This window comes from Dromaius novaehollandiae, chromosome 7, assembly GCF_036370855.1.
Source record: "Dromaius novaehollandiae isolate bDroNov1 chromosome 7, bDroNov1.hap1, whole genome shotgun sequence".
NCBI lineage: Eukaryota > Metazoa > Chordata > Aves > Casuariiformes > Dromaiidae > Dromaius > Dromaius novaehollandiae.
The window spans coordinates 17,102,293-17,130,216 of record NC_088104.1 but is presented as its reverse complement, the minus strand read 5'-3'; the positions used below and the strand labels follow the sequence as shown (position 1 = coordinate 17,130,216).

The 27,924-nt window shown below is 38.7% G+C and overlaps 1 protein-coding gene and 1 long non-coding RNA gene across 4 annotated transcripts in view; one reads left to right on the top strand and one right to left on the bottom strand.

The window, feature by feature from the left end:
* The window catches only part of XRCC5 (X-ray repair cross complementing 5), a 54,243-nt gene extending 29,859 nt beyond the window's left edge, over positions 1 to 24,384 (bottom strand). The window contains exons 1-13 of one of the 3 annotated variants that reach the window (XM_026095458.2): positions 24,349 to 24,384; positions 20,407 to 20,520; positions 19,653 to 19,836; positions 18,389 to 18,437; positions 16,549 to 16,671; positions 13,375 to 13,563; positions 10,140 to 10,254; positions 8,337 to 8,475; positions 6,814 to 6,926; positions 3,417 to 3,479; positions 2,741 to 2,878; positions 1,568 to 1,658; positions 130 to 263 (exon numbers count right to left, since the gene is read on the bottom strand). In XM_026095458.2, coding sequence (XP_025951243.2) covers positions 130 to 263; positions 1,568 to 1,658; positions 2,741 to 2,878; positions 3,417 to 3,479; positions 6,814 to 6,926; positions 8,337 to 8,475; positions 10,140 to 10,254; positions 13,375 to 13,563; positions 16,549 to 16,671; positions 18,389 to 18,437; positions 19,653 to 19,836; positions 20,407 to 20,520; positions 24,349 to 24,369 — 1,473 coding nt within the window. In that variant the 5' untranslated portion in view covers positions 24,370 to 24,384. Of the gene's footprint in view, positions 1 to 129; positions 264 to 1,567; positions 1,659 to 2,740; positions 2,879 to 3,416; positions 3,480 to 6,813; positions 6,927 to 8,336; positions 8,476 to 10,139; positions 10,255 to 13,374; positions 13,564 to 16,548; positions 16,672 to 18,388; positions 18,438 to 19,652; positions 19,837 to 20,406; positions 20,521 to 20,825; positions 20,848 to 22,918; positions 24,030 to 24,348 lie in introns of those variants that run through there. The other 2 variants (XM_026095452.2, XM_026095467.2) reach the window with 2 other exon arrangements.
* A 229-nt stretch (positions 24,385 to 24,613) lies between these two features.
* On the top strand, positions 24,614 to 27,388 carry LOC112997457 (uncharacterized). The gene is made up of 4 exons (XR_003262704.2): positions 24,614 to 24,686; positions 25,264 to 25,425; positions 26,372 to 26,463; positions 27,108 to 27,388. It is a non-coding gene; the product is annotated as an uncharacterized LOC112997457 (long non-coding RNA).
* Positions 27,389 to 27,924: the final 536 nt, after the last annotated feature.

Here is a 27,924-nt window from a genome sequence, read left to right as displayed (position 1 = left end):
TGCAAAAGAATTTATATTATACTCTTCACAGTGCAGATCATTTCAACGATACTTGGAGAAAGATAGAAAGATGAAAAGTTTTAACAAGAGAGAAGTTTTTAAAACATGACATGTCGTTCATCGTCTCACCTGGTATAATCTCTGAAAATGAGGGTTTGGGATTTTGCTGGGCTTAAACAGGTCCTCAAAACTTTCTCCATCATCATCTTCATAAACCAAATTCATAGAATCAATCAGCGAGTCAACTGCAGATAGCTGATCCTCTGAGACAGCAATTATACACAAAAAGAGATTAAATACATTTGCAGATGGATGTGATTCTTGAAACAATTTACAAAAATGAAGATTCACTTCAGAATGTGAGATTTTAACAAAGGCATTAAATGCCACTGCAGTTATAGACATGCTGACAACAAATATGGATAATGGACACAGTAATAAAAATCCTGTTTTGTTTAAGAACTACAGCGTAAAGTTATAGGGCCTTTGGGGTTTTTTTTTTTTTTTTTTTTTTGGAAGACCTCAATTATAGCTGCCTTTCCACTTCCATTTTTCTTCTTTTTTAAGATGTTTTTATTTGCAACAGAAGGTTTATAGGCCGCTTGGAAAATAAGGAGAACAGTTGGTTTGAAAAAACTAAACTAAGGAATACAACTCTTAAAAGTTATGATTGTAAAATAACTCAGTTCATGACAGTCAATTATTGCTCTGGTAAGATGGGTTGTTAGATTTGTTCTCAAAGTGCTGGTTATGAGCAAGAAACCAGAACCTGATTTAGAAATAACCCACCATCCTTTATACACTCTGACCAACATAGGCCCATTCAGTGGATCATCACAAAACAAATTAAAGAAGTGGCAATGGATTTCAAACTACATCCGTTTATGCTTATTGGTATGAAAAATTCTTGGAACCATGAGTCAAGCTTGTGTGCCTGCATGTTCTGTGGCTCTCCAGATGCCCTCCATCTGAATCTGGACACCAGTAAGTGCATGCTTTAAAAACAAGACAAAAAACACAAACAAAAAAATCCCACACAGATAAAAATACAGCACAGCCTTCACCTTCCATGTTACATTAACAGTCCACACTACAAGTGGCTGCTGGATCAGCTTTGCATGAATGGAGCTGATGCCTCTATTCTAATTCTAGATAGCTAAGCATATATTGTAGATCTCATCATAAGCTACAGCCAGTTAGTCTTACAAATGTGTTCAAACATCAAGGGTTATGGAGGACTAAATCTCAGATCTCTATCAGAGAGATCTTGTGAGGCAAATAATCACATAACCCAAGCCAGAATTCATTCAGTGAGACAGTTTTAAAAGACTGCCTGCAAACCTCAAATCTGTTCAGCCTGCAACTAAACTGCCAAAGTTTTGACACCAGCTTTACACTTCAGGATGACATCACCATAACATATTTGCAAAGGGCTGTTTTTTCTAAGCCAAAATAACCACAAAGCTTGTGTTTTCCTTGGAAAGCCAAATATTCTAACTACTTTAGAGCATCTTAAAGAAAAAGCAGTAGGTTACTTTGTCCAGGTGCCCTGGAAGGGCTCTCTTACCCGTAGGAATATATTTTTTGTTGTTTTTCAAGGAGGAAAACATGTACTGTCTTAAATCTTCCATGTAGGGTAGTTGTACATAGATGAGACACTAAGTGAAATGAAGGGAAAAAGAAATATCTGAAAAGAAACAATCGAGCCTAAAGTGAAAAATCTAAAGTACTGTAAAAGTGCCCCACCACGACAACATAACATATCAAAAATCAGATGATCAAACATTTGTATGTATGTATCAAAATAATCAAACAAAATATTACAGAGCAAAACAGTTTTAAGCAAAATAAAATGAATGATTATTTTAAAACAGCAATGGCTAAACTGTTCAGCTTTGTACTGGGTGAATATAGATCTCAGGTTATCCAATTCATTTTTCTTGGTGGTTTCTTGTGCAAAATTCCATCCATTCAAGCTTTAAATACCCTATCCAATGGAGCTCTGGGAGGTTTTATCATAGCTTACTGTGTTTCAAAGTCAAAAGTTGTTTTCTGACATTCTCAGCCTAATTTTTTTCTTTATTCAAATACCTCCTCCAGTTCATATCACCCTAAATAATTCCTTTCCATCCTTTATGTTTATACCCTTCAAAGGTCTGAAGACTGTTATGTCCGCCCCCACCTTAGTCATTGCTTAGCCATGACATACATATTTAGCTCTTTGAATAGTCTCTTATAAATAAGATCAGTGGAAACATATGCTGCATAAATTCTGAAATATTGTGTTGCTTTTGGGTCTCCTGGAAAATTGTTAAAATTTTATTTCAGATATGCTTGTGTTGTACACAAAATTTTCAAAAAAAAAAAAAAAAAAAAGAAAAGCAAAGCAGCCTTTTTCTTAAAAAAAGCATAAAAGCTCCAGGATAACAAAATTAACTTATTAGTATGTTATTGAAATAAAAATTATTACTTGAATCTTTGATATAGAGGATACTAATACAAATATATTGCACTATTTTTCCATATATATTTTTCTGGGGAATTTACTTAAAACTATTTATTACCTCCCTGTTCTGAATTGTTACTATTTGGTAAAATCATGTGAAAAAATCCAATTGATTTCTTCTGCTATTCTACTACTCTGCAAATTCATTTGGCTCAATTGTGATCATTCATTAATTGGTATTTGTAAAGCATCAGTAAGAAGGGTTTCTAAAGAATGGTAAGAGCGAAATATTACCTCGTATGCATCCTTAATATACGGAAAGGCTACGCCAATCTGTGGGTTACATCTTCTATCATAAGCATAACGCACTATGGCCACTACTTTCAACTCAGCCAATGCATGGATAAGGGCAGAAAAAGCAACTGCTGCATTCTGAGGGAGGAGAAGAAGAAAGAGGAAAAAAAAAAAAAAGAAAGGAAGGTCTGCAAAATCATACAAGTTCTCAATAAAGTCTGCTGAAATACACCTTTCACAGTGAGTTTCCACTAAGCATGAAGAGGTCTCAGAAATATTGTAAGACAAAGGCAGGCAAGTTGGACCCTTTAAGGAATACAACAGGGCTCTGCTATGAAGTTTTTACTTCTAATACTTAGAATAGACCTCTAAATTATTTTAAACATCACAGTGGCACAGCAAACTGCTGTTCCGTGTGAAAATGGACCTAAGTATCAATTCAACTTCTCTATGCCCTTGCACACACGCAGTATTTACCAGATTCTCACTATTCATGGTACTCATTTGGAGTCTGATTCAACTCCTTCTGACCTTGATGGGAAATGGATCAAGACTTCTCTAAGCTGCATTAAGAATATTCCTGCTTTATTAACACTGAAAGAACTCTCTCAGGCACCGCTATCTTTTTCTGTTCTATGGCAAAACACTTTCAGTATTAAACTTCTGTTCACCTTACCTCATCATCTTTTGCTGCAAAGACTTTGAGAACCTGGTTGCCCATGTAGTACTGCCTCCGGACCTACAGATTCAAATGGTCACAAGTTAGCTTGATCTAAGACAAATGTCATTAATATAACCGGAATAATTAAATTATGAAACAGTCAAGATACTACTTAAGTGAAAAAGCTGCAGAATTTAATTCCTGCACATAGAAGTTCAAGTCCTACATATTTTTCATGTTTGAATTTATCATACAATATAGATATTCAGTCATGTTCTGCAGTATTGACAGGAGAGAATGAGAGACAATGCCAGTCACAGTTGTTACCAGTCAGAATAATACTGCAGTAATTCAAAAGCCAGCATGAAAAGTCATGTGAATTTTGCCAGCAAAGGTGTGCCAAACAGATGCTGAAAAAAGTCACATCCTAAGTTAATAAAGCTATTTCAACAGTAGCCTGAATATATGAAGCTGTGCTGGCAAAGGAGCACTTCTATTAGCAGAGTTTATGCTGTCCATGAACACAGGTGACAAAAAAGAAAAAAAAAAAAATCATTAAGGGGCCTTCCTGGACTAGCTGGAGCTAGAGGCTGAGACACACCCAAGAGAAACACTGCAAATGTGAAACATCTGTCATGGAGACTCTGCACATTATTATGAACATTAGTTTAAATGTCACAGGAAAAGCAAAAAAAGTACTGATTTCTTTGTTAAAAAAAAATCTCTTCATATTACTAAACAGTGAAATTTCAGGTAGCTTGGAGATGGTGTACATTACCATAAGGCAGCTGAAGTCAGTGACAACTTACACCAGAGCAGATCTGTTTCATGCATTACAGTATGATTCCTGAACTCAGATTACTGTACCTGCAATTATTCTTTATTGATCTGTCTTAAAGAACTCAAGCATTTTTTTGTTCAGTATAGTATAAATACCTAGATGTATCACTGCACCTTTTTTTGTTTGCCAAAAACGGTTCTTTTATAATACTTACAAGTATTATTTCTCAATTTACACGGCATTGCTTATAAATTAAAAATCAAAGCTTAAGCGGCCTCTGATCTTCTTTCCTGAGGGATGTGAATAACTGAGAGAATAATATGAGGTGGTTCTATTCCTTCTTTAATTATGTATTTGGAGCTGCTCCAGTTTCTCCAGTTAATAATAAGTTATCTTTTCTCCAAAGTTTTTACAAGAAACAATTTAATATAAAACATACATTTGAATAGTGTTAGTATTATGACTCTAAATGGTAAAATTCAGGAGCCAAAACATAAAGAAAGTATGGGTCTGGAAAATTCTAGTTGTAGTGGAAAACTTCTTGATACCATTATCTTCACAATATAGTTTTAACCCTGTAAACACACCTGAATAATTTCATTCCATTGAGATCTACACAACTGCTATTGGGCATAAGTGCTCACACTCCTTTTTACAGAACCAGAGCACACATTATTTAAGATGTAATTTTTGTTATGAAATCCAGAGACAGATGAAGTACATCGCAAAAGCAATAACATTTGGTACATTACAAAGATTTTGTGTTGCAAACAATTTGTTACTTCTTTAAGTGATATTTATGTGAATTAAAAAGTATTCTGACAATTCTATGCAGACAGCTTGAACATATATCACCATACTACCTGGTCAATAGTGGAAAAAACAGCCCTAAGTGAAAAGACTGCTCACCTACAGGAGCATGATGCCTCTCATCCATTTTCCTCTTAACTGTTCCTTATTTCAATGAAGGTCAGACTTCAAGTTGAAATAAGAGGCCAGCCTCCAGTATAAGAGAACACAGCACATGATGAAATACATCTTCCAGAATGAGATGAAGATAGTAATACTCAGCTGCAGGCTAGTAAGATGTGGAAAAACTGCAACAATATGTCCCATTGAAACCCTAGGTTCAGACATACAAAGGCTGGATAGAGCTTTTGGTAGAGAACTCAGTCTCTGACATATCTCTGCCCTAATCAATTTATGGCATTTTAAGCTCAAGCATGATACAGTTCCCTGATCAGCCACTTTCAGTACACAGGCTGCTGTGTTACTTAACAGCTTTAAATTCTGGATGTCCTCAAGGAACAAATAGATTACAGGTCCCATTTAGGCTGGTTTCCCATTTAATAAAAAGAGCTTAAATTCCTGGCTCCTCAGTTAACAATGTGCTTAGGTCCACTGCACATGAATAGTCTAAGGGCATATCTAGCCTAAGGGTCTCTTGCCACATGTACAGTTGAGCAGAAAAATGTGGAGTTGCATCCATTTGGGAGTCAGCTCCCTTGGATATTTCCAGGAAAAAAAAATGCTAACAGAAAAAGGAAAAGGTAATGATTCCTCAGCCTTTTAAGGTTTCTATTTTGCACAACCAGTGAGTGAGACATTTCAGAGAAGAACAGGAGGGCTGGGAGCTTTCAGTACAGCAGGAGCAGAGCTGCCCTGTGATTTCCCTAGAGGCTTCAGTTTGGGTGGTGAAGGGGACTGAGTGCAGTGAACTGTGGGATGAGTGAAGTTTCAGTCACCCTGTGCAGTATCCTGGAGAAGGAAGAGTGGAGGCAGCTTAACATTTCTAGCAATCACTGGCACTCACATTCCTGTACGTCCTTCTCATGTATCCCACTTGGAGAAAGGGTTGTTAGGCCTTTGCATTAGGTTTTCCTAATGTTTAAATCCTAGCTTTCCAGCAGGAAATCACCTTGTGTTGGGCTGCTTTTATTAAAGTACTCCCTCAATTTAAGTTTCTTGCAACTTTCAGGTAAAAGGGTGCCAGAATTAATCCCACGGGTAAAGTGTATATGCTCACAAACACTAGGCATCTGTTGAAATTATGGACAGCTTTTGAATGATTTTACTTTCATCTACACTCTGAACTCCTTGCTACGTTTAATTTCTGTCATAGCAGAAACCAGAAGAAAGCCACTGTTTATATACTAATCTTTATGCAAATAAGAAGAACACAATTAGTTCTCAGTCCTTCTTTAATATTGAAGGGTTTCTTCTGTTAGAAAATGAAAAGAACACACAAACGTGGCTAGACGAAGCCCAAGAAGGTTTCTGCGCAACCTGAACAGAAGAGATGATATCTTCAGTTGCAGCTCTTGTGTGACTATTTGAGTCACTGAGATGAAATGATAGTAAAGTATATCCACAGCCACTTTGTAGAGATCTGACATCACTGGCTCCATTTCAGTCAACAGCCCAATAGATGTATTTATGAACTTTTCCCCATCACAAGAGTACACAGTGTTTCTATCTACTAGAATTTCCAAGTAAGAATCATCCCTGATGGCAGGTGCCTCACTCTCAGTCACTGGAACGCAGGGCAACACCAGTACTTTAGTGAAGCTAAACCGAAATCAGTTGTCTGTAACTACCCAGTAAATTGTGTGAAGAAGTTCAGTACCATACCTGACAGGATCTGCTGAATCCCAAAACAGAAAAACATTTTGCTTCAGTTTTGTATTTCATTTGCTCTTCATCTACTTTGGAAAAAGGAACTACATCACTCCCATAGCGAAACCCTGGAGAACAAGAGAAGAGCATCTGGTAAGCATATGGGCCTACAATTCTAACACTGAAATTGGCTCTCTGAATATTTTAACAATGCATGTATGCCCCACAGCTACACTCTACACATGCTTATCAAATTACATTCCCTGTTAAAAAAAAAAAAAACAAAAAACCAAAAAACCAAAAAACCCACACCCCATAGACACATTTTGTAGCAGTTGCACTCCTTGTACATCATTTTATGCTACATAGTTACCCTTGCAAATAGCAGGAATGAAAATAAGGGAATGGAGCACCTTACTCAAAGTTATGTTCACAGATTAAACTTAAGCAAATGGACTGTAACACTCCCTGCAAACTAATAGAAAAACCCAACAGGAACCTACCACAAATCATGTACAGGAAGTGACACCGCAAGGGGTTCAGAAAACAAAATGTGCTAGCAATGTAAGCGAGATACTTCTTCACGTACAATGAAAAGCTAAAACGCTCTTGTATGCAGAAGTGGTCCTGCTGACCTACTATACATCTCTGTATTTCACTTCCCTTGCCTTACATCACAGGGATATTTTCACAGAATAGGAACCTGTTAGTTTCTCAGAGGTATGATCTGCTGCACCCGCTTATTTCCCCACCTCAAGTTACAGTATCATCCCTGTAACATCATACTTCATTATACTGTCACAGACTAAGGATTATATCTCCAGGTGAGAAGTAAGTTGAAGGAAGAGGTAAATCCCAGGATGAAGAACCCATATGCATACAAGTTTTCCTGAAAACCAAAAAGCAAATGAACAAAGCAAATTTCAGAAAGGCTGCTACAAGTGCAGGATATTCTTATTATGACATTTCTGATAACGTCCATAAGAGTCCATGAGACATCAGCAGCTCTTTAACTACATTGAGTATCACACCATCGATAGGCAAATCTTGGGTTTCATTGGTTAACTTTGAACTGTTCATCACTTCTAAGATATTTAATCCACTCAGAGAGAGGTTGAAGGTTATAAATGATTATCTTAACTATACTAAGTATTCTGCGTACCACTACTTTAAATTCTGTAAGAGGTTTGATTTAAACAGTAAAACTAATTGTCTCTTGAACACTAACACTCCTTTTAATGGCTTCACCTTCCCAACTGCAGACTAGAGTATTTGCTTACCTAGAAAAAAAGCAATACTAAGAAACTACTCATGTATCAGTACAACTGAAGAGCTGAAAACAGCAGAGGTAACATCACTACTCACTAGCGAACTGAGGTAAGGTCCTCTAGAGAATACAGTTTAGGAAGCTGTAGTACCTTCAAGTTCCACCTGGTATTATTATTCCTATTACTGGCAAAAGTAAGAGTTTTTAAAATTTAAGAGTACAAGCCATTAAGCTTTGGTTCGTCTTCAAGGAGCATACAGAGAAGTCATACCTTGAATAGTATCATCTTTCTGAATTTCTGTCTCGTCATCATCATTTAAGCAGTAAACAGTTTCTTTTTGCACGTCGTCTCTTCTGAGGGTTTTAGCATCTACAGTTGTCCAAGTTTTTTTCACTTTCTCTTCTGTAAGCTTTATGTCAGAATTTAAAGAAAAGAAACATTTAACATTTCAGTTGGATCCAGAGTGCTTGCCACAACATGCAAAACACCAAAAACAAACACACACTTAGACCCAGGGCTGGGTTATTTTACCAAGCAGGGACTAATAATGACAGCCCCAAATCTGCATCTTTAACTGCTACCATAGTGCTTTCAGCACATTGTTTCATGTCTATGACAGCTGTCAAATACTGAAACTATGCCATAACAACTGCATACTTGTCTTAGTTATTCATTAAAAATCATGGGCTAGATCATCCATGCAAGTTTTTAGTTACAGGATAACATGCACTTGATTGCTAAACATTTTACTTCCTTGCTCTATATACTCGCGTTTTCAACAAAGCATTAAAACATATATTAAAGATTTGAGAAGACTCCATGCTCATTCAGCTTGTTTGCCCAAGTTTTGCATCAGGCTTATTATAACATGGCATAAAAAGATCCTGTTACTGCAGCTTCCCCAAAAGGCAGATAAATAAACAAATTATATTATGGGACCCAGAAGAGAAAGAAGGAATAAATATTGGCAACAAGTGAATTTTGCCAGAATACAGGGAAAGACAAACACTTTCTTTTCTTCTCTACTTCAATGAGATTGATGGTGAACCTAGTAAATGAGAAGAAAAAAAAATGGTGTACTGTGCAGAAAACAGAGAAGACAGAACAGACAAGGGCAATAGATACCACAAGTCTGTTCCTAGGTCTAATCTTAACTGTCGTAAGACCTCAGGCTAGTCTCTTGGTTTGTGCTTTTTATTCTCCCAAGTTCCACTGATTTAGTTTGTAAATACCTTTGGGAAGGTATTTACAGGAGAGCTCTTCCAGGACTAAGAAGCCTATCTTTCAGAAAACAGATGTATTTCAACTTTGTAATACATCTTCTTGAAACCCTGCACTATTGGCTACACTCCTACTTTGAGGTTCAAATAACAAGCCAAATGATCTCCCTCTCACCAGATGCATCACTACCACCACACTATATGGTTGCCTCATAATTATGCAGTAATTGGGATTTTGCACAACTTGTGTTTAAACACAGTTCCTTCCTCGTAGCACTGCGTGAAAGACCCATACAACCTACAAGGGAAACGGACTGCATGCAAGCTCTGTCAAACACTACAAAGTGAACAAGCTGAAAGGATGCATGTTTTTCCAAGTCTGAAATAACAATAGATGTGACTTGCAACAAAAGCTAGTAAAACATTTACAGCCAGCATTTTACACACACATATGCATAATTCCTCCCATGCCTAGAAGTTAAGAAAAACATTAAGTTTCATTCAGCTGTGGGCATTTCACTGATGCCAAATGGAAAGCTTCAGACATGTGCAGCATTGTTAATTAGGCTCATCAACTTCAATAGCATTAAGTGTCATATTGTGGATAGGAATTATTTCTATTTCTGTACATGATGAATTTTAGTTCTTTAACATATGTGTACAATATGGCAAAGTCAGAGTTGCTGTGGGAACCATAGCTTCAGATGTACTGACTTCTACACATATAAAATCTCTATCATAACTATTTTGGATGTTGTTTTATCTTCTATTTTCTGAGCTTTAAGAAAAAAAAATGCTGCTGCACCTAACTTGCTGCCCAGGTACACTAAAACATATGATTTTATTAACTTACGGATTTGTAGGCCACAATCCTTATAGACAAATTAGAACCAATAGTTAACTGGCAGGGCCAAGCCACAGGTCTTCTTTCCATCTTCTTAAACATCGAAAGACGCTCCAGGCTCTCTCTAAATGAAGGAATCAAGAAAACTGAAATGAACTCTTTGGTGAACTGTAATAAAATATTACAGGCAATACACTCTCTCCTGGGAGATGCAGAAGCCCATTTCAGCTTAGACTGTATAAAGCATTAGAAAATAAACTGTATGAGTAATCTTGTCATTGTAAGAAAAAAAAAAAAAAAGAATGAACAAAAGAGGTGGCAGAGTAAATCATTCTCATCTCTAATCTTTGTGATGCTGTGACATTAGGGCTTAAAAACAGTATGCCAGGCCTTGTGAGGAAACTACGCAATTGCTTATTCAGCATTTTGCATTTATCTCTGCTCACCCAATTAGGATATGTAACTGGCTGAACAACCCAAATTAGAAAAGGCTTCTCTAAGTGGTGAGATGTTTTCTGCAGTGGAAGTGAAGAAATAAAGAATCTATTTTTAATTAACATTATTTTGTTTGTCTGATAATTAACTTCTGTCATTTCTTTTTAAACACTGTACTAATGAACTCATTTTCCTAGCTCTGTTAGAATGAAACAAGTTACTCTGAATACTTCTAGTCCAAACAGTACATATGCAACTTTATAAAACAGAAAAAAGGGAAATGCTAATGTTTTATTTTAAAAACTATTTACACAATCACACAATTTTAGGCAAAGGAGTCTGAAATTAAAAAGTTGGAAATAAAAATGATTTATAACATATTACTGTGAAATCAAATAGGCTTAATCTTTGCACACTAGAACAGCTTCCAGCTAATACAGAGTATGTTAGTTATTTTGCTATAAAATTCTAGTGCAGGCAAAGTACGAAGAAAATGTCTTTACTGCATGATGAAGCAGAGGTAAAACAGTGCTGACCTCACCATCTTATACCAAGATAAAAAACAAAATGCCCCTCTCTTGATTATAGAGTACTTCTGGCAGAAATTAAGATCAACTCTTGACACATTAGTACAGAATTTAACTTGCTCTTCTAATTTTTCACTCTCTTCAGATAAGCATTCTTTTTTCTTTTTTTGAAAATTCACTGAAATTCATTTTTTTTATTAGGGGAAGGAAAGAAGGAAAAATAACTGTTTCTGGTAAGAGACACATCAATACAGAGCTTTTTTAAATAATGCCAAATAATTTAATAATATTTTTAATATTATTTTGTAAAGCTTAAGGTCATGCATTTATTTAAGAACATGTAGCTACACTGTTAGAACTACTGCAGCACATACAGTCAAGAAGAGATGTGAAAATCAAATCCCTAGAAGTAGCTCATACTAGCCATACTAGCTCAATTTCTTAACTCTATTCTTTGTTCCTTTTATTTGCAGAAGAAAAGTGTTCCCTCTTACCAATGAGGATGAAGCAACTAAAAGCCTAGCAAATACTTCAACTGGTATTGCAAAAATATGTTTCTTCTCCTCTGGTCCCCAATCCCTTCCTCCCCCAGAAAGTGAGCTCGGCAGAAATGTCTAACGCCTCTTGTCCGAATTCCAGAATATCAACTTCCGTGTTCGCAATACTTCTCAAGGTTCCTTCCCCCCCACACACCTTGAAGGCATTATCAAACCCTAAAACAACAGAAAAAATTCTAAAACAACACAAAAAATTATCAACACTCGCTTTCCTGGCATGACTCATTTATTTTCATGAGAGTTAGATCTTTTAATTATTTCTTTTTTTTATTACCAGCAGCAATAATGAAAAGAGGAAAATGGCGTGTCTGAATTGGTAAATTATCATGACAGTTTTGCAAGGTTAACTTCTTAAAGGTGGATAAGCACTTTAACTGCATCTAAAACCTCATATATTCTTAAACAACTTAAACAACTAAAGCTTTAATCTATTAGCCAAATGTCTATTTATCTAGAGATTTTGGATTTCCCCTGAAACCATAGCACAGGGACAGCTATACAGTAGCAAGAGTCTGTGACAGAAAATACAAAGAAGGGTCCAAACCACATAGTAGCTTCATGCACATGGATTATCCTGAAGGATAACTGGGCCCAGAAAGATACTGCTTTTCTGGATCTCTTTTCTATGTTTTTCAGTCTCTTGATACAGTTACAAAGTTTTCTGTTTGTTTGGGTTTTTTTAAGCTGTTTTGCAGAAAGACTCAGGCTGCTCTGCTGGGTAGCACAGAATAAATAGAGAGTGATGCTCACGTGTTTCTCCACCAATTCACACTAATGTTCGGATAACAGTAACTCACTGCTGAGATAAAGCAGATCAGTTTGGCAGGGAGAGGGAAGGAAACCTCACAAATAAAATGAGTAACAATATGCAAACCTAGAGGTACCACTCCCACCTAATGACCCCATACAACTAAAAATTACATGTGACAACCACATTACAGCTACAAACTAACAAGCTTCCTGAAAATGTGTTGTCTAAAAGCTCACTTCATAATTATAGATCATAACTACCATGACAGTAAAATCAGACTTCTGTAAGACATGATTTACTTTGCAGCACATATGCAGTTTTCTTCTTTCTCAACTGATACACCTATGTGGAAGAGCCTCTGGAAAACTACTGCTAATGGTATATATGAGACAAACATTTTTATTGTTTCCACTGGGGAGATATCAAGTGTAAAGCAATCTTTCAATTCTTCCGTTAGGAATACAGCTAAAACAGTGTACTGTTTGGCACAATGACACGGTAGTCTGTGATTAAAGAACAGGATTCAAGAAACAACATTAATCGAAATGTATGTGGGAGTCTGATAAACCAGTGAGCTACAGAAGTCTGAAACCAAGAAACAAAGCCCACCATTAAATGCAAGTGTTCTACCTGCACCATATCACATATTTCAACTCTTTCAAAAACGTACTTTTGAAATCTCACTTATAGAAACATTCCTTCAAAAATGCTCCAACACTCAAGATAAGGAAAAATCATTTCTTCTTTAAATACAGATATACAAGAGAAAATTCATTTTCCACCAAAATCTGTTAGCTTTTCTACCTATTCTAAAGCCACTGAAGAAGCTGTTTGAAAGGTACTGAATGTACAGCGAGTGATAAAGTTCACTGACTTCAGTGAAACTGAAAGCCAAGTGACTACTAAATTTAATCATTTGGGGGAAGAAATCAAAGTAAGTTTACAGTGTGATAAAGAAGATTAGCCAACCTCACCTGAAAGTGTAAATTTCTTCCAGCCCTCCTCCTTCATCCAAAGTATGCATCAACTTCTTTACCACATGGATGCCTTCCTTCTGCTGCTGAGTTGTCCTCTTTCTTGCAATAGGGTTTCTGTGCACATGAGAATGTACACCAGCACTTGTATCTCCACCTCCATCATCAGCATCTACTGGAAATGGCAGACTAAGATCACAAGAAGAAGCGGTTATTTTAGTTAAAAAGAAAAACTAACTAACTAAAAACAAAGCAAAAACAGTATCAGGAGTCACTCTTCATATATCTAGCTGCAGTCAGCTGTATATACACCTGTATAGCATACAAAACACACGAAATAATCCTTCAGGTCTACGTAGCATTAGTAACATCTTGGCTAGTGTATTGCACAAATTCTGAGTATCGCATTTCAGTAAAAATGTGCACCTCCTGGAAGGGGTTAGGAAGCAAAGACAATGCTAACCAGAGAACAAAACCTGCAAAGAAAGGTCGAACAAAAAGCCTGCAGAGAGTGAAGTGCGAGGGCAGGAAAGAGATGTGAGAGTTGCTAACTACATAAAAGCTGTTGTGGAAAGGAACAGAACAATCTGTTCTTCATATTAAGCCTGAGCTAAAATTACATCATGAAGGAGTCAGGTGAGATATTCAAAGAACTGATAAAGGCAGTTCAAACCATAATCTCTGGAACAGACGGCCTGAGGAGGTGGAAGAGTCTCCATCACTGAAAACAATTATAAAAAGATTAGACAAACACTGTTCAGAAGTGACATACAGAGAACTGACAAGGGCTGAGGCAGAGGATTGGTTTAGATGACCTGTTAAAGGCCTTTCCAGGCCTGTGATTCTAGGTCAGCTCTAAATGCCAGCAGACAGGTCTTTCTCTGCAGTAGGGCTATTAGCTATTTCTGGAATAAATGTTACTCTTTATGAGATTGTAATAGCTTACAACACTAGGTGAGTTTCTGGCTGAAAATGACACTTTCCTACATTTGAAGAATCAGAATTAAAAATTTAGCCAGGGTTTGTAGATAATGTGATTTTGCTGCTCTTCAATTTATAACATTGAGTTAACTAAGTACAATAACTACACAAGAGAGATGCATACGACTCTACTCTGCTTCCCTGACAATGCCTGCAGATTTTCAACTCTTGTCTGATCCAGTTCTGAACGAACCACATGATACCTTTTATCACATTTCACCAAATTAAAAGAATTCTAGCATTGTACTGTGTTGTCAGAAAAGCAACCTACATTTTATCTAGCTTACCTTCTCCTCATTAGTCCTTACTGAATTTATCCATGGAACAACATATAATAAGCAGAGTTAACAATAAGCACAACGAAGTATCACATATCACAGGGGTTTGATCTCTGATTCTGCTAAGTGTTTGGTCTCTTTTAGGAAGCAGCATCCATTGACAGATAGGAAGACTGTATTTTAAAGCCACTATAGGAGCAAAAAGCTTCAAACTCATGATTCATAGAAGTTAGATTACTTTCATAATACACTGCTTAGAGACTACTGTGATGGGAACTGCATAATAACCAAAGCTACACAGTGCTCAGTACATGCTCCACACCGGGCAACAGGGCGGAGGACCAACTATCTGCCACAAGTTACAATTTAATCAATAAGCAGGGCATGAGAGATGGAAGAACAGGTTATAACAAAAGAACATGGCTTAGCGAGAAATGATTTTTAACCAGCATCCCAAGAACTGTATATTTGTATAGGTATTTCTCAAGCACCATTTGTTCATGCAGACTGAGAGACAGGGTGTAAATCTGTAGTTGACACTGCAACAACAACATTTCCCTAGTGCTTATATTAGCCATGGGGATTTTCCTTTGCTATGTTGCAGGCAAAGAAAATGAAAAGATCTATCAGAAGTCTCACAGGACAAGTAAACTGCAATGTGAACTTGTGATGGTAGCATCTGTGCTAGTCAGTGCAGCAAACCTGTGTGGAGACAAGGTAGCAAGGGCTTTAAGCTGCACTAGCTATCAGAGTAGATAACAGGTCTCTTAAAGACATGTACTCTGGTTGACAGCATATACTCAGGTTCATAGTGTTGTGTTTCTACTGCCAAGGTTATCAACAATAGCTCAAATAAACTAGAAGAGACATGCCAATGCACGTTTCAAGCATGCCTTCTTTTTGCTGTGTAGACAGAACATGAGAATAACTTGACATTTTTACATTCAGCCTCTCCCAAGCACAGAAGACTTTCTGTGGAGGAGCAACTCATGATTTTCAGCCAGATTGTTCCCATCTACCTTTTCCGTTACACAGCCTCCTGTCTATGCCTATGTATTAGTTCAACATGCCTTCTAAGAATGCCTCAGTCATCTTGCAGATGGGTGCACAAATGGCTTTGATAAGTTTATCAAGTTCACACTGTTGCTCCTTAGAGAACGTTGGACTCGGGCAATAAGTACTAAAAATGGTCAGAAGTAAAACAAAAGGTTTAACTTCCTCCAGCAACAAGTAATATAGATTCCAATACCACCATTGATTGTTTTGATCAATGCCTATACCAAGATAACCAAGGGATTCTGGTCATAACATTTAAGATTCTGCTTCCATCTTCCAACCAAGCCCATCACTGTGAACATGCTATCCTTCTCTTCCCTCTCGCTTCCCTCTTGATACTAAAATTATGCTGCAAGTATTCGCAACACCACTTCATTATTTCTTCCCAGTATCTGTCTTATCTAAAAAGGTCTAGACTGTTGCTGTGACAGGACCACTGTTTCTCAAGCTATTTCTGCCTCACCATTTCCCGCTTCTCCGCTTGTATACAACTTTTGACTCCCGTTTTAAACTAGCTATTTCTGCCTCACCATTTCCCGCTTCTCCGCTTGTATACAACTTTTGACTCCCGTTTTAAACTTTGGCTATAAGCTTAACTAGAGAAGAAACTATTATTTTAATGTGTACGTTACTTAAACAAGGAGACTAAGTTCGTAACTCTAACTCACACACTGTAATCCATATAATACCATACCATAATATCTGTATAAGTACTTAGAACAATCATATTACATACAGTTAAACCTCTATAGAAACCACACACCAACCACATCAGCAGGTCCGTTAAGATGGCCACTAAAAAAATAATAATAATTTTCCTCTGAAAATGGCAGCATTTAACAGCCACTTCCATACTTACAAAAATTGAAGCAAACTTCCTGTTTTCTTCAAGTTAGCGATGATAATTTCCAGTTGATCCTCACTGACAGGACTGCTAAGGTCTGTAAACAGTTCAATGTGCGTCTTCGTGTACTTCTTTCCTCTTAAAATACCAAAAGAACATTTTATGTGTGTGCGTGTGTACATACACATATCTCAAAATTATTATCTAGAAGGCTTTTTTTTTTTTTTTTTTAATTCCTTACTCACAAAAATGAAGTTCAAAGTAATATACTTGCAACAAAGAAAAACAAAAGAAAAGGAGATGCCATCCTAAATATAACTGAAATAAACCTATTTGGTAAAATTTGCTCTTTCTACTATTGCTAATACAATTTAGGATAAATTAATTTCTTTTATATGATTCCCTCCGCATACACCTCTCCCCCAGAATTGAGGAACGTAGTCCTGTGATCATATAAATTAACTACATCAAAGCAAGTGGTATTCTCATTTTTCTCAATGTAGATCTCATGCTACCGAAATACATTAGGTTGCTTATGTATTATAGTGAATGTTTTCATTCCAGCTGTAAACCTGTCCTTGTGAAAGTGTTAAATGTATTTTTAACTAGGTGTTGCTGGGGATTTTTCCATTCTAGGAAGCTAATTCAGTAGAATCATTGCATAAGAAGGCCTTTAAAGCCTACTTAACACGCTAAGGTCTCTCAGAAATAAACATTAACAATAACGTTCCAACTTGATACAAAGATTTCATCCACGGATATCTTCAGATGTTAATTTTGCTCTTTGCTCTTACCAAACCTAAACTTACTGACCAGAAAGACCCACTATAAAGTCAGTTCAGAATACAACAATATTAGAAAGTTCTGCCAGCTACAGAAGAAAAGTGAGCATCAAGCGTAAGTGTGCTTGATTTTTTCCTCAACAGTATTACCTCAACTGAAAGTAAACCCCATACCAAAAGGTTTGGTGCATACAAGCAGCTTTCCACAAGGTAACAAGAGTAATTATTTAACAAGTATTTAAGATTATACTGCTACAAATCTAATGATTTTAATTCACGACAGTTTTAACAGTTAAATTGGTATAGTTTTCCATCCAGATTAGCCTTTATTCATAAAAATACAAAAGTTGCATCACTGAGTCCAGTCCTCTGTAATCACAGTTAGATCATATAATCCTTTCCAAGAGTGTTCAATCTTCATTTTAAGAATAATTAAGCTTCTCTCCCCTGCTCTGCACTCCTATTGGAATACCAGTCCACTAACTGTGCAAAACCATCATTTTTACACTCCAAGTATATTCACAGACAACTTTATAGTGCTTGTTCTTGTGCCAAAGTTATCCTTCAGCTCAAAGTTTTCTGCTACATATTTATCTCCCCCACCCTGTAATATTTACACACAACCACCTATCTCCAGCCACCTTTATTTTGCTAACCTGAAGAAACCCAGACTTTCTAGTTTTTTTTTAATTTGTAAGATATGCTATTACTCTGATAAATTTAGTAGCCATTTTCCACACCTGTTAATGTCTGATTTTTTTTTTGAGAACAGATAACAAGAAACATGATATTATTTTAAGTGATGTCTTCACACCTTGTACAATGGCATTAATATTCTCATGTATCTACTGCAAAACCCTCAGTTGGATCAGAAAGCTCTTAAATTATCTGGGAAAGCTAGATTGCTCCTAGGAATTCTTCAAAGACAGAATCCTGTAGTGTTTTTTTTTGTTTTGTTTTGTTTTTAAAAGCATCTTCCATATTTACACAATACTGCGATACTGACAAAAAGTCAGATCAGCTCTGATGTTTGGGTTCAGAATTCTGTAAAAGACCATAGGTTACATACTTACGTTGTTTCCTTCTGAAGCAAGTCCATGCACACAATAATTGCATCCAGAACTGAGTAAATTAAAGAAAAAATCTAATTTAAAACATGAATCGTGTCACAAAGTGACACAATCTTCTGTTTTCACACTCCCAAACATAGGCATATCTGTATTTAGGTTTAACAAACAAACAATTTTTAAACAGAGTATTCTTTAAATAGTTACTGTGCAAGAGGTCCCTATATAATTTGCTTGTCTTAGGATCTTTTCCCCATTTATTTGATGGGAAAGTAAAAAGACTGTTTCAAGGCCCAATCTTTTAACTGTCCATGACAGGCCTGAGGAGGCTGAAGTCCAATGAAAGAATAATCTAATATTTACAGTTAAAATCTTATTTGATATCCAAAAACAAAATTTACTTGTTTTTTCACCACGGAGTATCATTTGTTCATGTTAATTTCCCTTTAAAATATTTGCATCTGACATTTCTTGATAATTTCTTTCTGAGAATAATTTTCAGCACCAACACATTTTTATCACTGTGCTCAAACTTGTTCATTCAAAGAACGTGACTTTACTTCTGGTAAAATACAACTGACTGGCTGTAAGCTTCTCTGAAACAGCTCTCTCTGACAGCCTGGACAGAACACACAATTAACTTGCGGGGCGGGGAAGAAGAGTTGATTTCTTCCCAGAAAGAGGGAAGACAACAAGGTAAACTGGAACATTTTAAGTGAAACATATAGAGGAACACTCAGATAGCCTTATTTTAAAACTCTTCATCACATATAGCTAACAACAGAATAAACAATTCAAACTAATAAGTGATACTTGACAACGTTAGAAATACTTAATAGTGAAATCAATCTGATAAACCTCAAGTGTATCATGCCTTGTGTGACTTCTAATACTTCTGCAGACATGAGACATATTTTGTAAATAACATTTTTATTTAATGAAAAAGCACGCACTAAATTCTGCAACACTATATTTAACACACATACCTTATTTGAGGCCTACAATTGTATTATTGCTATCTTTTTTGTCTTTAATTAATAGAGCACTTCATAAGAGCAACAATTCCCTGAGGCCAAGACTCCATCTGCTACCTTAAAAGAATGTCGAAAAGCAGCTAATCTGGTTTTGAACTAATTTGCAACAGCAAATTAGCTGAACTTTGATTGCAGTTAAAACTTCAGTGGCAATCCTGGGCCCATCTCACAACGCTACTCCCTGTCTTCTATGGAGCTGAATCAGTTTAAGAGGTGTTCTACAACAAAAAGGATACAGTCTGCTTGCGCAGAGCCTGGTTGAATCACATTTTGAATATCCTCCAGCAAATCAAAATCTGGCAGCATCAGTGATCTATGTACAGTAATGTTTTGATACTGATCCCCACGAGCAAGGTCATTCCTAGTACCATCTGTGCCAAACAGAACTACAGCAACTTCATCTTTACTTTCAGCAAAAACCTGGAAAGAAGGAAAATGCAAAACAGATATAAAAACACAGGTGCATTCATACATTCCTATGTTAGGTAGACAGCAAGTTGAACCAGTTTTGCAATGGAGGGTGAATTATAGTGGATTTACTTTTTCAGTGTTATCACAAATACAATCCTACCAAAATGTAATCATACATGGAGTTCATTAATTTAGACGTAATTAAACAGACTGACATGAGGATATCGGGGATACAACAAATAAAATTGGCTGACTTATTCCTCCAAATGAGTCTTCAGTACAGTCAATCTTAAGAACACTGAAAAGTTTTTGGGAAAAAAAAAAAAACATTACTTTTTTTCCTAAAAAGTTCTTCTGGCCTAGAGAAAAAGAGTGATCAGTCAAAGTGCCAGATCTCATCCACAAAAGTATAGCTGAAACGAAGAGCACTGTTATTCCTGCATGCAAAGAAGCTACTTCTTACTCATTTCTCATTTACTTCAATTATTATGAAATGAGGAAAAATACTTCATAAATGTAATGCTTCCTTTTCATTTTTAACATTTTTTTAATCGCATGTAAAGTCACAAGTACAAGTACCTGTCGCTGCAAAAACTTTGTCATAACCTTCTTGGCTTGTTCAAGTGGAGACTCCTCACCAGGAGCAGCATTGCTCATTGTAAAGCTCACATCCAGACACAGCACTATGGCTGCCTAGAAAGGAGATACAATATTGAATAAGAATGTAAAAGGGCCAATAGAAGCATAATTACCTAAAGGAGTTGGTTCAGATCTATGGTAGGTTCCAGGTATCTCAGTGGAAAATACAACAAATCCTACGTTACACAATAATTCTTCAAGAGGGACTTTTTCTATTCAACCAGCAGTTACCCTGTGAAAACCTAATGCATCTAACGGTTCTTCTACACTAGGAAATAAAACACAGAGATGTTTAAACTGACAGTTACAAGCTCAAGACAAGGCAGTATATCTGCACAGCACAAGACGGAGACACTAACCTGCTCCTTAATCTATGTAGCAACATCTGTCCCACACGGTTCCTCATAACAGCTGTAGATGTTCTTAGGTATTATCATGCTGATCTGCTTTTGGTCACTGTTGGGTCTAACTCAGGAACATAAGACTGGCTGTACTACTGTGGCTTCCAGCAGTAGAGGCAGAACAACCACTGCTACTAGTGATGCCTCTGCAGTGAATCCCAATGCCTGGAGAAGGCGCTATGCTCTTAATGACTTGGAGTATGAAATCCCATTTTAATTTATGGGCTTAAATCCCACAAGCTAGCACAGGAATTTGCATTTCTGATCATTGCTTTAACTGATCTATACACAACAATGCCTAAGTCTTTCCCTCGAGTGATTTATAAACCAGTACGTGAATAAAAATCAAATTGTTTTTTCCTTTTTCTCTTATTCAGCATTTATTAATAATGAATATTATCTGCAGTGGATGGCCCATTCAGCTACCTTTGTTAAGTTCCTCCACATTTTTTTTCATAGACTCTGCTTATCTTGGTTAACCTCAATAATTGCATCATCCAGCTGAATGAAGGCAGAAGGCAAAGTTTTGCCTTGCAACTGCAAGGACAGTGACAAAAAGCCAGTTCACATTTGTAGTCACTGACTAAACCAATTTTTAAAATACACATCAGCATCTTTTCTTGTGGACAACAAGTAACTTAAATTGCACTGCCCACAAAAAAAAAATTTCCTTTCAAATAATACTGCAAAGCTATTTTAAGTAGTATAAGTCTTCTAAAACCAACAGGAATAAAGGAAATAAAGAGACTTATCAAATTACAGTTACAGGGACAAACTTAATGGCAGAGCAGTACAGCATTTCACTGTCTGATGTGTTGTCAACATGTGTTCGGTAATGGAATGAGGAATGCACCAATGGTGCCTGGTCTCCATATACTTTCAGGTGTTGCACATTAACTATTACTCAACCTGAGAGTAGAAAGTACTTTGCTTAACTCTTCTGTTACAACTTTTATGACAGTATGTCTTGATAGCTGTTACCAAAATCTACTCTTTCTAGAGTAGCTCCTGAGCTATCACAACTGTTTAATGAGATAAATCCCTCTATTGAAGATTTCTGGGTAGGATGAGAGCATCTTAGCCAAGCCCTGCCAAACTCTTTTAGGAAGTCTCATTTAGGCTGGCTAAGGTAAACATTTTCTCTTTATATTTTTGGAGACTTCTGAGAAAGTGAGGTAAGTGATGAAATGGTCATTCTCCATCAGTGACTTTTTATGAAAAGAATATACAAAAAAAAAATTGAAGGCCACATTTCCATCAATTCAATATCTGCAAAAAAACCAAAAACACCCAAAAGAACCACATACAGTTGGCACATAAAACAAATATGAGTAAAGAGAAACTGCCTGTTTTGCCTTTTTACTCTGTGCACTTGGCAGCACCTACCATAGTCAGTAATGCTCCCCGTTTCACACAGTAACATGATGGTGAGGCAGATCCATATAGAATCTCACACACATGCTTTGCTCCAGGGCCTACGTAAGGGTGCTTCTCAGCACATGCCACAACAGTGTGCATCTTAAAGGCAGCAAACGGATGAACACAAAGAAAATATAAGATTTGGCCTAACCCATTTTGCATGGGCCTACAAATAGTTCCAAGCACATTTTTAAATACCTGTAAGCAAAATAACCCAATTCTTTTGTCCCCAAATAGATAGGATTTTTTTTAAATATCAAGTAAGTAGGAATTGTTTGCCCAGGTTGGATGTTTAACGCTCTGTATCAGCAGTTGCCAAACTATTTTCTCATCTTCCTCCTCTTTCCAGAATACATTGCGCACCTCTCCTGTCATTTTAATAGCCATAGGTTTAACTGCCTTTCTCCACATACATAGCACATCTGCTCCCAGAAAGGGAGAGAGTAAAAGAACTTCATAAGGCATGTTTCACACCCAGCACACTGCTCCTCATTCACCCTTCACTGGTGGGTGTCCTGGAAGCCAGGAATTCATGTCTCTGAGGCAGCCAGGTCTGCACAGAGGCTTAGAGTGGAACAGGGCCAGTAACTGTGGCTGCGCAAGGTTGTCACAAGAGCCTTGTTACCGCTCACCTGCCAGTGACAAGGTTCTCCAACAGCCTCAGTAACTGCAGGCCCTCCTCTGCTTGTCACCATCCTGCCTCAACACACACAACGGCTGGTAGCTGATTCAGTCCTATTGCCCAAAAGGGGTAAAACGCTCTTTACAGTTGGCAAGACAAGCACAAAGAAACACCAGGGGCAGGAATGAAGAGCTACTGTTTTGCTTGAAAGAAAGTTATCATGTCAATTGCTAACAAGTTCTGAAAGGCAGCAACCCCCTAGCTCTATGCCTACCAAGCTACGTAGAACCCTGCTTCAAGACGGGGCAGGGCTCTTAGCCACAGTTTTCTGCGATCCTCCTCTATAGGTGTCTTCATTTGTTATTAACCTCTGTGCAACCCATGTCTGAGCATCCACTACTGCCATTTTCAGGTGCAGTGCGATAAGCCTCATTTATAAGACACTCAGGATATGTGACTGTAGGACAACACTGTCACACCTAGCTAACGTGAACCTACTTTGTTCAAGTACTGATGAGGGTGATACCTAAAAGAACCTGCCTTTATCTCCAACCTCTCAGTGCCAAAGCTAGTTATAACAAAGCTAACTGGGATATAACTACAACAACATTTTAGTCTGCAACACAGACAAACCCAGCATTGAGCAGATATTAAACTGCTCTAGATCAGAAGAGGTCTTAATATACCTTTTGCCAGCAGGACTCCTTGAACATACTAAACAGATTATGTTTGGTATAAGGCAAAACTATTTCTAACATGATTTTAGCAAGAGCAACGACTGTATCTGCACTGCAGTCAAAAGTGTATCCAAGACAGAAAACCTGAAGTCACTGTGAATTTGCTGCCTTGGTACCAGCAAGCAGCTCAGAGACCACGACAGGTTAACGGCCAGGGAATTACTCAGTTCCTCAGCGGGGTTTTGCGGCCCTGGCTATTCTGCTGCTTGTTATTGAAAGCCACGTTTGCTCACTTCAGGCAAGCTCAGGTGCTTCCAGGCAAGCCGTGAGCCCACACTGACCGCGGCACAGACTAACTAACAGCGGTAAAGCAGTCCCCTCGGGCGCGCAGCAGCGACCGGCCGCTTCCCCCTCGCGGGGAGGCGCTACCACCATGACCTCGAGGAGCGGCCGAAGCTCCCAGCGCAGGCGGCGCCGCGGGGACCCCAACTCTGCCGAGCCCGGGACGGACGGACGGACGGACGGACGGACGGACCGACCGACTGACACACACACACACACACACACACACACACACACACACACACACACACACACACACGCGCCCACTGCGGCCGTTGCACGGGGGCTTCCCCCCCCCACGCCGAGACGGCCGCCGCCGACGCCGCCGCCCCTCCGCGCTGCAGCGGAGCTGACCCAGAGGCTGACGGGATACTGGAAGACCCCCCCCCCCCGCGCCGGCCCGCCTCCCTCCCTCCCTCACCTTGCCGCCGCTCCGCGCCATCTCGCTCGTTCCGGGAAGCTGTGCGCTGCGCTCAAGGCTCCGGCCGGCAACATGCCCTGCTGCGTTCCCCGGGTTCTTAGAGGCGGCGCCACGCGTTCCGAGGGAGAGGCGGTGCGGCGGGGGCGGGGGGAGGCAGCGCCACCTCGCGGCCGGCCGCGGCGCAGGCGGGGCGAGACAAAGGGACGGGGGGGAGGGGAAGGGGGGGCGGCTGGCGCGGCCCTCCTCCCCCCTCCCTCGCGCGCGGGTCCCGCGCGGCTGCGGACGGTTGGGGCCGTAACCGCCGGGGGGGTCAGCCCTGAGCCACAGGAACGTGCCGGGTGAGCTGCCTTCAGCCCAGGGGCCGCCACTCAAACCGGATTTTTATTGATTGATTGATTGATTGATTTTAAAGTATTGGCCCGACAGCAGCTTTCTCACAGCATTAACTGAGAGAATCTCTCAGCCAAATTATATCTGGGCTCTTGGATAGAACTGAAGCCTGCTGATTTAAAAATGGCCAAATATAGATTTTTTTGCACGTATTTCTTGGTAACTTGGATCTTAAATCAGCAGCAGGGTGTATAGAGACTAGCGCATACTTCACCACATGTATGGACCCCATATCCTTTGACAATATCGTTACTAGTGTTCCTTTTATTCTCAGCATATTTCAAAAAACACATTATTATCTTTAATTGTTCTGAAAACAGGGTGGGAAGTGGTGATAGCGGTAGACCTGGTTGGAGCAAGAGAGTAAATCTCACGTAAATGCATCAAAAACCTTGTACCAGATCACTGAACCCACCAATGCACACGCTTCCTTTTTTTTTAATCGAGCGGTGCCTGGAGACAAAAATCCCCTTTCCCCCCACCTGTTTTGGGGATGTTGTTAATTGAGGGATTCTCTCTTCTCAGCACTTCATATATAGAAGAACAGAGCAGCTTTGCAATGCAAGGAACATTTCATGGGAAACCTGGAGACAGGAAAGGCTGTCAGCAACTCCAGGAGGGAGCTGTGCATTGGCTTGCTGAATCTGTCTCTAAGGAGATTTCAGATTAATCAACCAAGGCAATCAGGTCTGTCTATTATTACTATTATTATTATTATTACTGAGGTTATTAGTCCCTAGAAGGGCTTGTCACAGACTAAAAGACCAATGGTACAATCCTGCATCCCAACCGATGTCTGACACAAAAAACTCGCGGTCTAGGTGTAAAATGAGATGTACGCAGACACGTAACAGAAAGTAAGGAGAAACAAGAATTGATCAACTTCATCAGCAGTGACCTTTCACGCACCAGCAACAAAGCATTTTTTTTCAAAGCATCATAATCGATGAACATTTTATTTTTAACTATTTTATGCCAGAGTCGGGGAGTAAAAGCCCAGCCCTGACTGCTGGCACAGAGTATGGACACAAAACCTTTTGCAGTTCTCCCAGAATTCTAGATTTGACACAAAAATTGAGTCCCAGGCTTTGGTCCAAACGCTTGTAGCTAGAGCCTTAATTGCAAACATTACCCACAGAGACGTAATTTGGGCATCAGCTACAAACCTCTGCTCTGCTTTGTGGGAAGGTTAGCGTGCCTGGACCAGGTACAGCATTCTGTTCCCTTACGAAGTCTGAGTGAAACTAATGAGATCATGAAACTCCATCTGTGATCTTCCTGTGCATTAGCTCTCAGCCTGGCATAAATGGGGTCTTACAATTCTCTTGCTGAAATACATAAACAATAAACCCAAACTTTCCCCTGTCATGCCTCCATGCTGCCAAATTTCCTCAGCTATTTCCAGCACTCAAAGGAAAACTGGCTAATCATTTCTGAAACAAACTTTAATCGCCATTTCCTTTTCCCTTGCAAGTCTGCACAGAGCTCCCTTATAGATAGTCATCAGATTTGATTAATGAACTCCATCTGGGGACACTGGGGCTTTGTTAGTCTGGATTAAGACTTGAAGATCTTTGCTTATAAATGCTTGCTGAAAGATGCTTGTGATTAATTGGCTGTTTCCATTTTACAGAATGCCAGTCTCTGGGTATAAATAATAAATATGTGAAATCTCCATGGACTCAGCTTTCCAGGGTGATCAGCTATAACCTCATCTACAGCAAAGTGAGTCAGACCTCATCCCTAGTGAGTTTCTCACTCATTTCTCTGCTTACTCCTTTTTTAGTTACTTTTCTTCTTTACCTCAAAATTAAGCCTGGATTGAATGAGTACAGTCTTGGGACAATAGCTATGAGGGGCATGCCTTGTGTTTAACTTGACTCAATGCATTTACAAGACAGCACGGAAAATGGCTTCCCTGTTTTGTTACAAGGAGGAATGTATTATCCAGAGAGTTGCAGCTGGAACCCAGCTGCTTATGGCAGCTCTGAGCAAATGTGAATGGCTTCAGTGTAAAAGCAAAAAGACCACTTTGCCTTTTTCCCTCTTGGAGCAATTGCCCATGGGGTAAAACTTTGGATAAATGCCTGGTGGAAAGGTGAATGGACACTGTGACACCAAACAGTTTTGTATTTATACTAATACAAGCTTGGCAGCAAGCTGAAAGACAAAGTAAACAGGGAATTGGCACCCAAAGCAAAGCAGGGCTTAGAAACACATCTGTTAGCATCGTCCTGCGTTGGGTTTCATGCAGTAGCATGAGGTATGCACAGTTGTCTTCTCCCAAGAGATCTTTCCAAGCACCTGCTTGCAAGCACAAGCCAAAACTGTGCAGCAGACCAACAAAAGTATTTATTATCTCTGTTTAGTGATTCCTGATGGTCCTCACAGGAGATGCAAGTACAACATACTGTCTTTGCCTTGTTGCTGCTGTGGAATACACCTGAGGGAAGATCTCAAATATTCTGGTTCCACTCTCTATCAGAAAGATCTGATATTCTGGTTTCACTCTCTAAAGCAAAACTGGTCCTTGGCTTTAAGGATCAGCTGTAATCCTGCTGCAAGTCCACTGAACTTGTCCTCTGGCTGGATGTGACTCATGAATACTTGGTACATCACAAAACTGTGCCTTTGAAAAACTTTTTAAAAAGTGTGTGTGTGTATGTTTATATATTTCTTGAGATTTCACAGTTCCCATCTGTTGGTGTACCTGCCCAGTCCATTCTCATTTAGCTCATGCAATGAAAGCAAATGACTGTACTTGGAAACATATGGAAAACTATTGTGCTAGGAGTATTTAGCAAAGCTAAGTAGGAAGGATTATACCACACTATCCAACCTCACCTGAAAATGTAGAATAAAAACATAAAGAGGGATATTAAGTTAAGAGAATGCATTGATTCAGAGTGTGTCATGCCAGATATATTCGAGGGTCTCGCAAACTGTGGTGGATGGATGGATCGCTGCTGATACACAAACTACTTCAAAGCAGTACACATGCAACTCCTAGCCCCACACCACCACAGAGAAGACAGGGAATACTTCAGAAATAGCTCCACAAATCCTTCTGTATAAAGCTGAGAGACTCTGAGGTCCCCATGCTCAGAGTTCCTCTTTCCTCTTTCAGAAGACAGTGTCACTGTCTCTTTTCCTCCTCACTGCCTTCACCCCAGCTGCTCAGTTTAC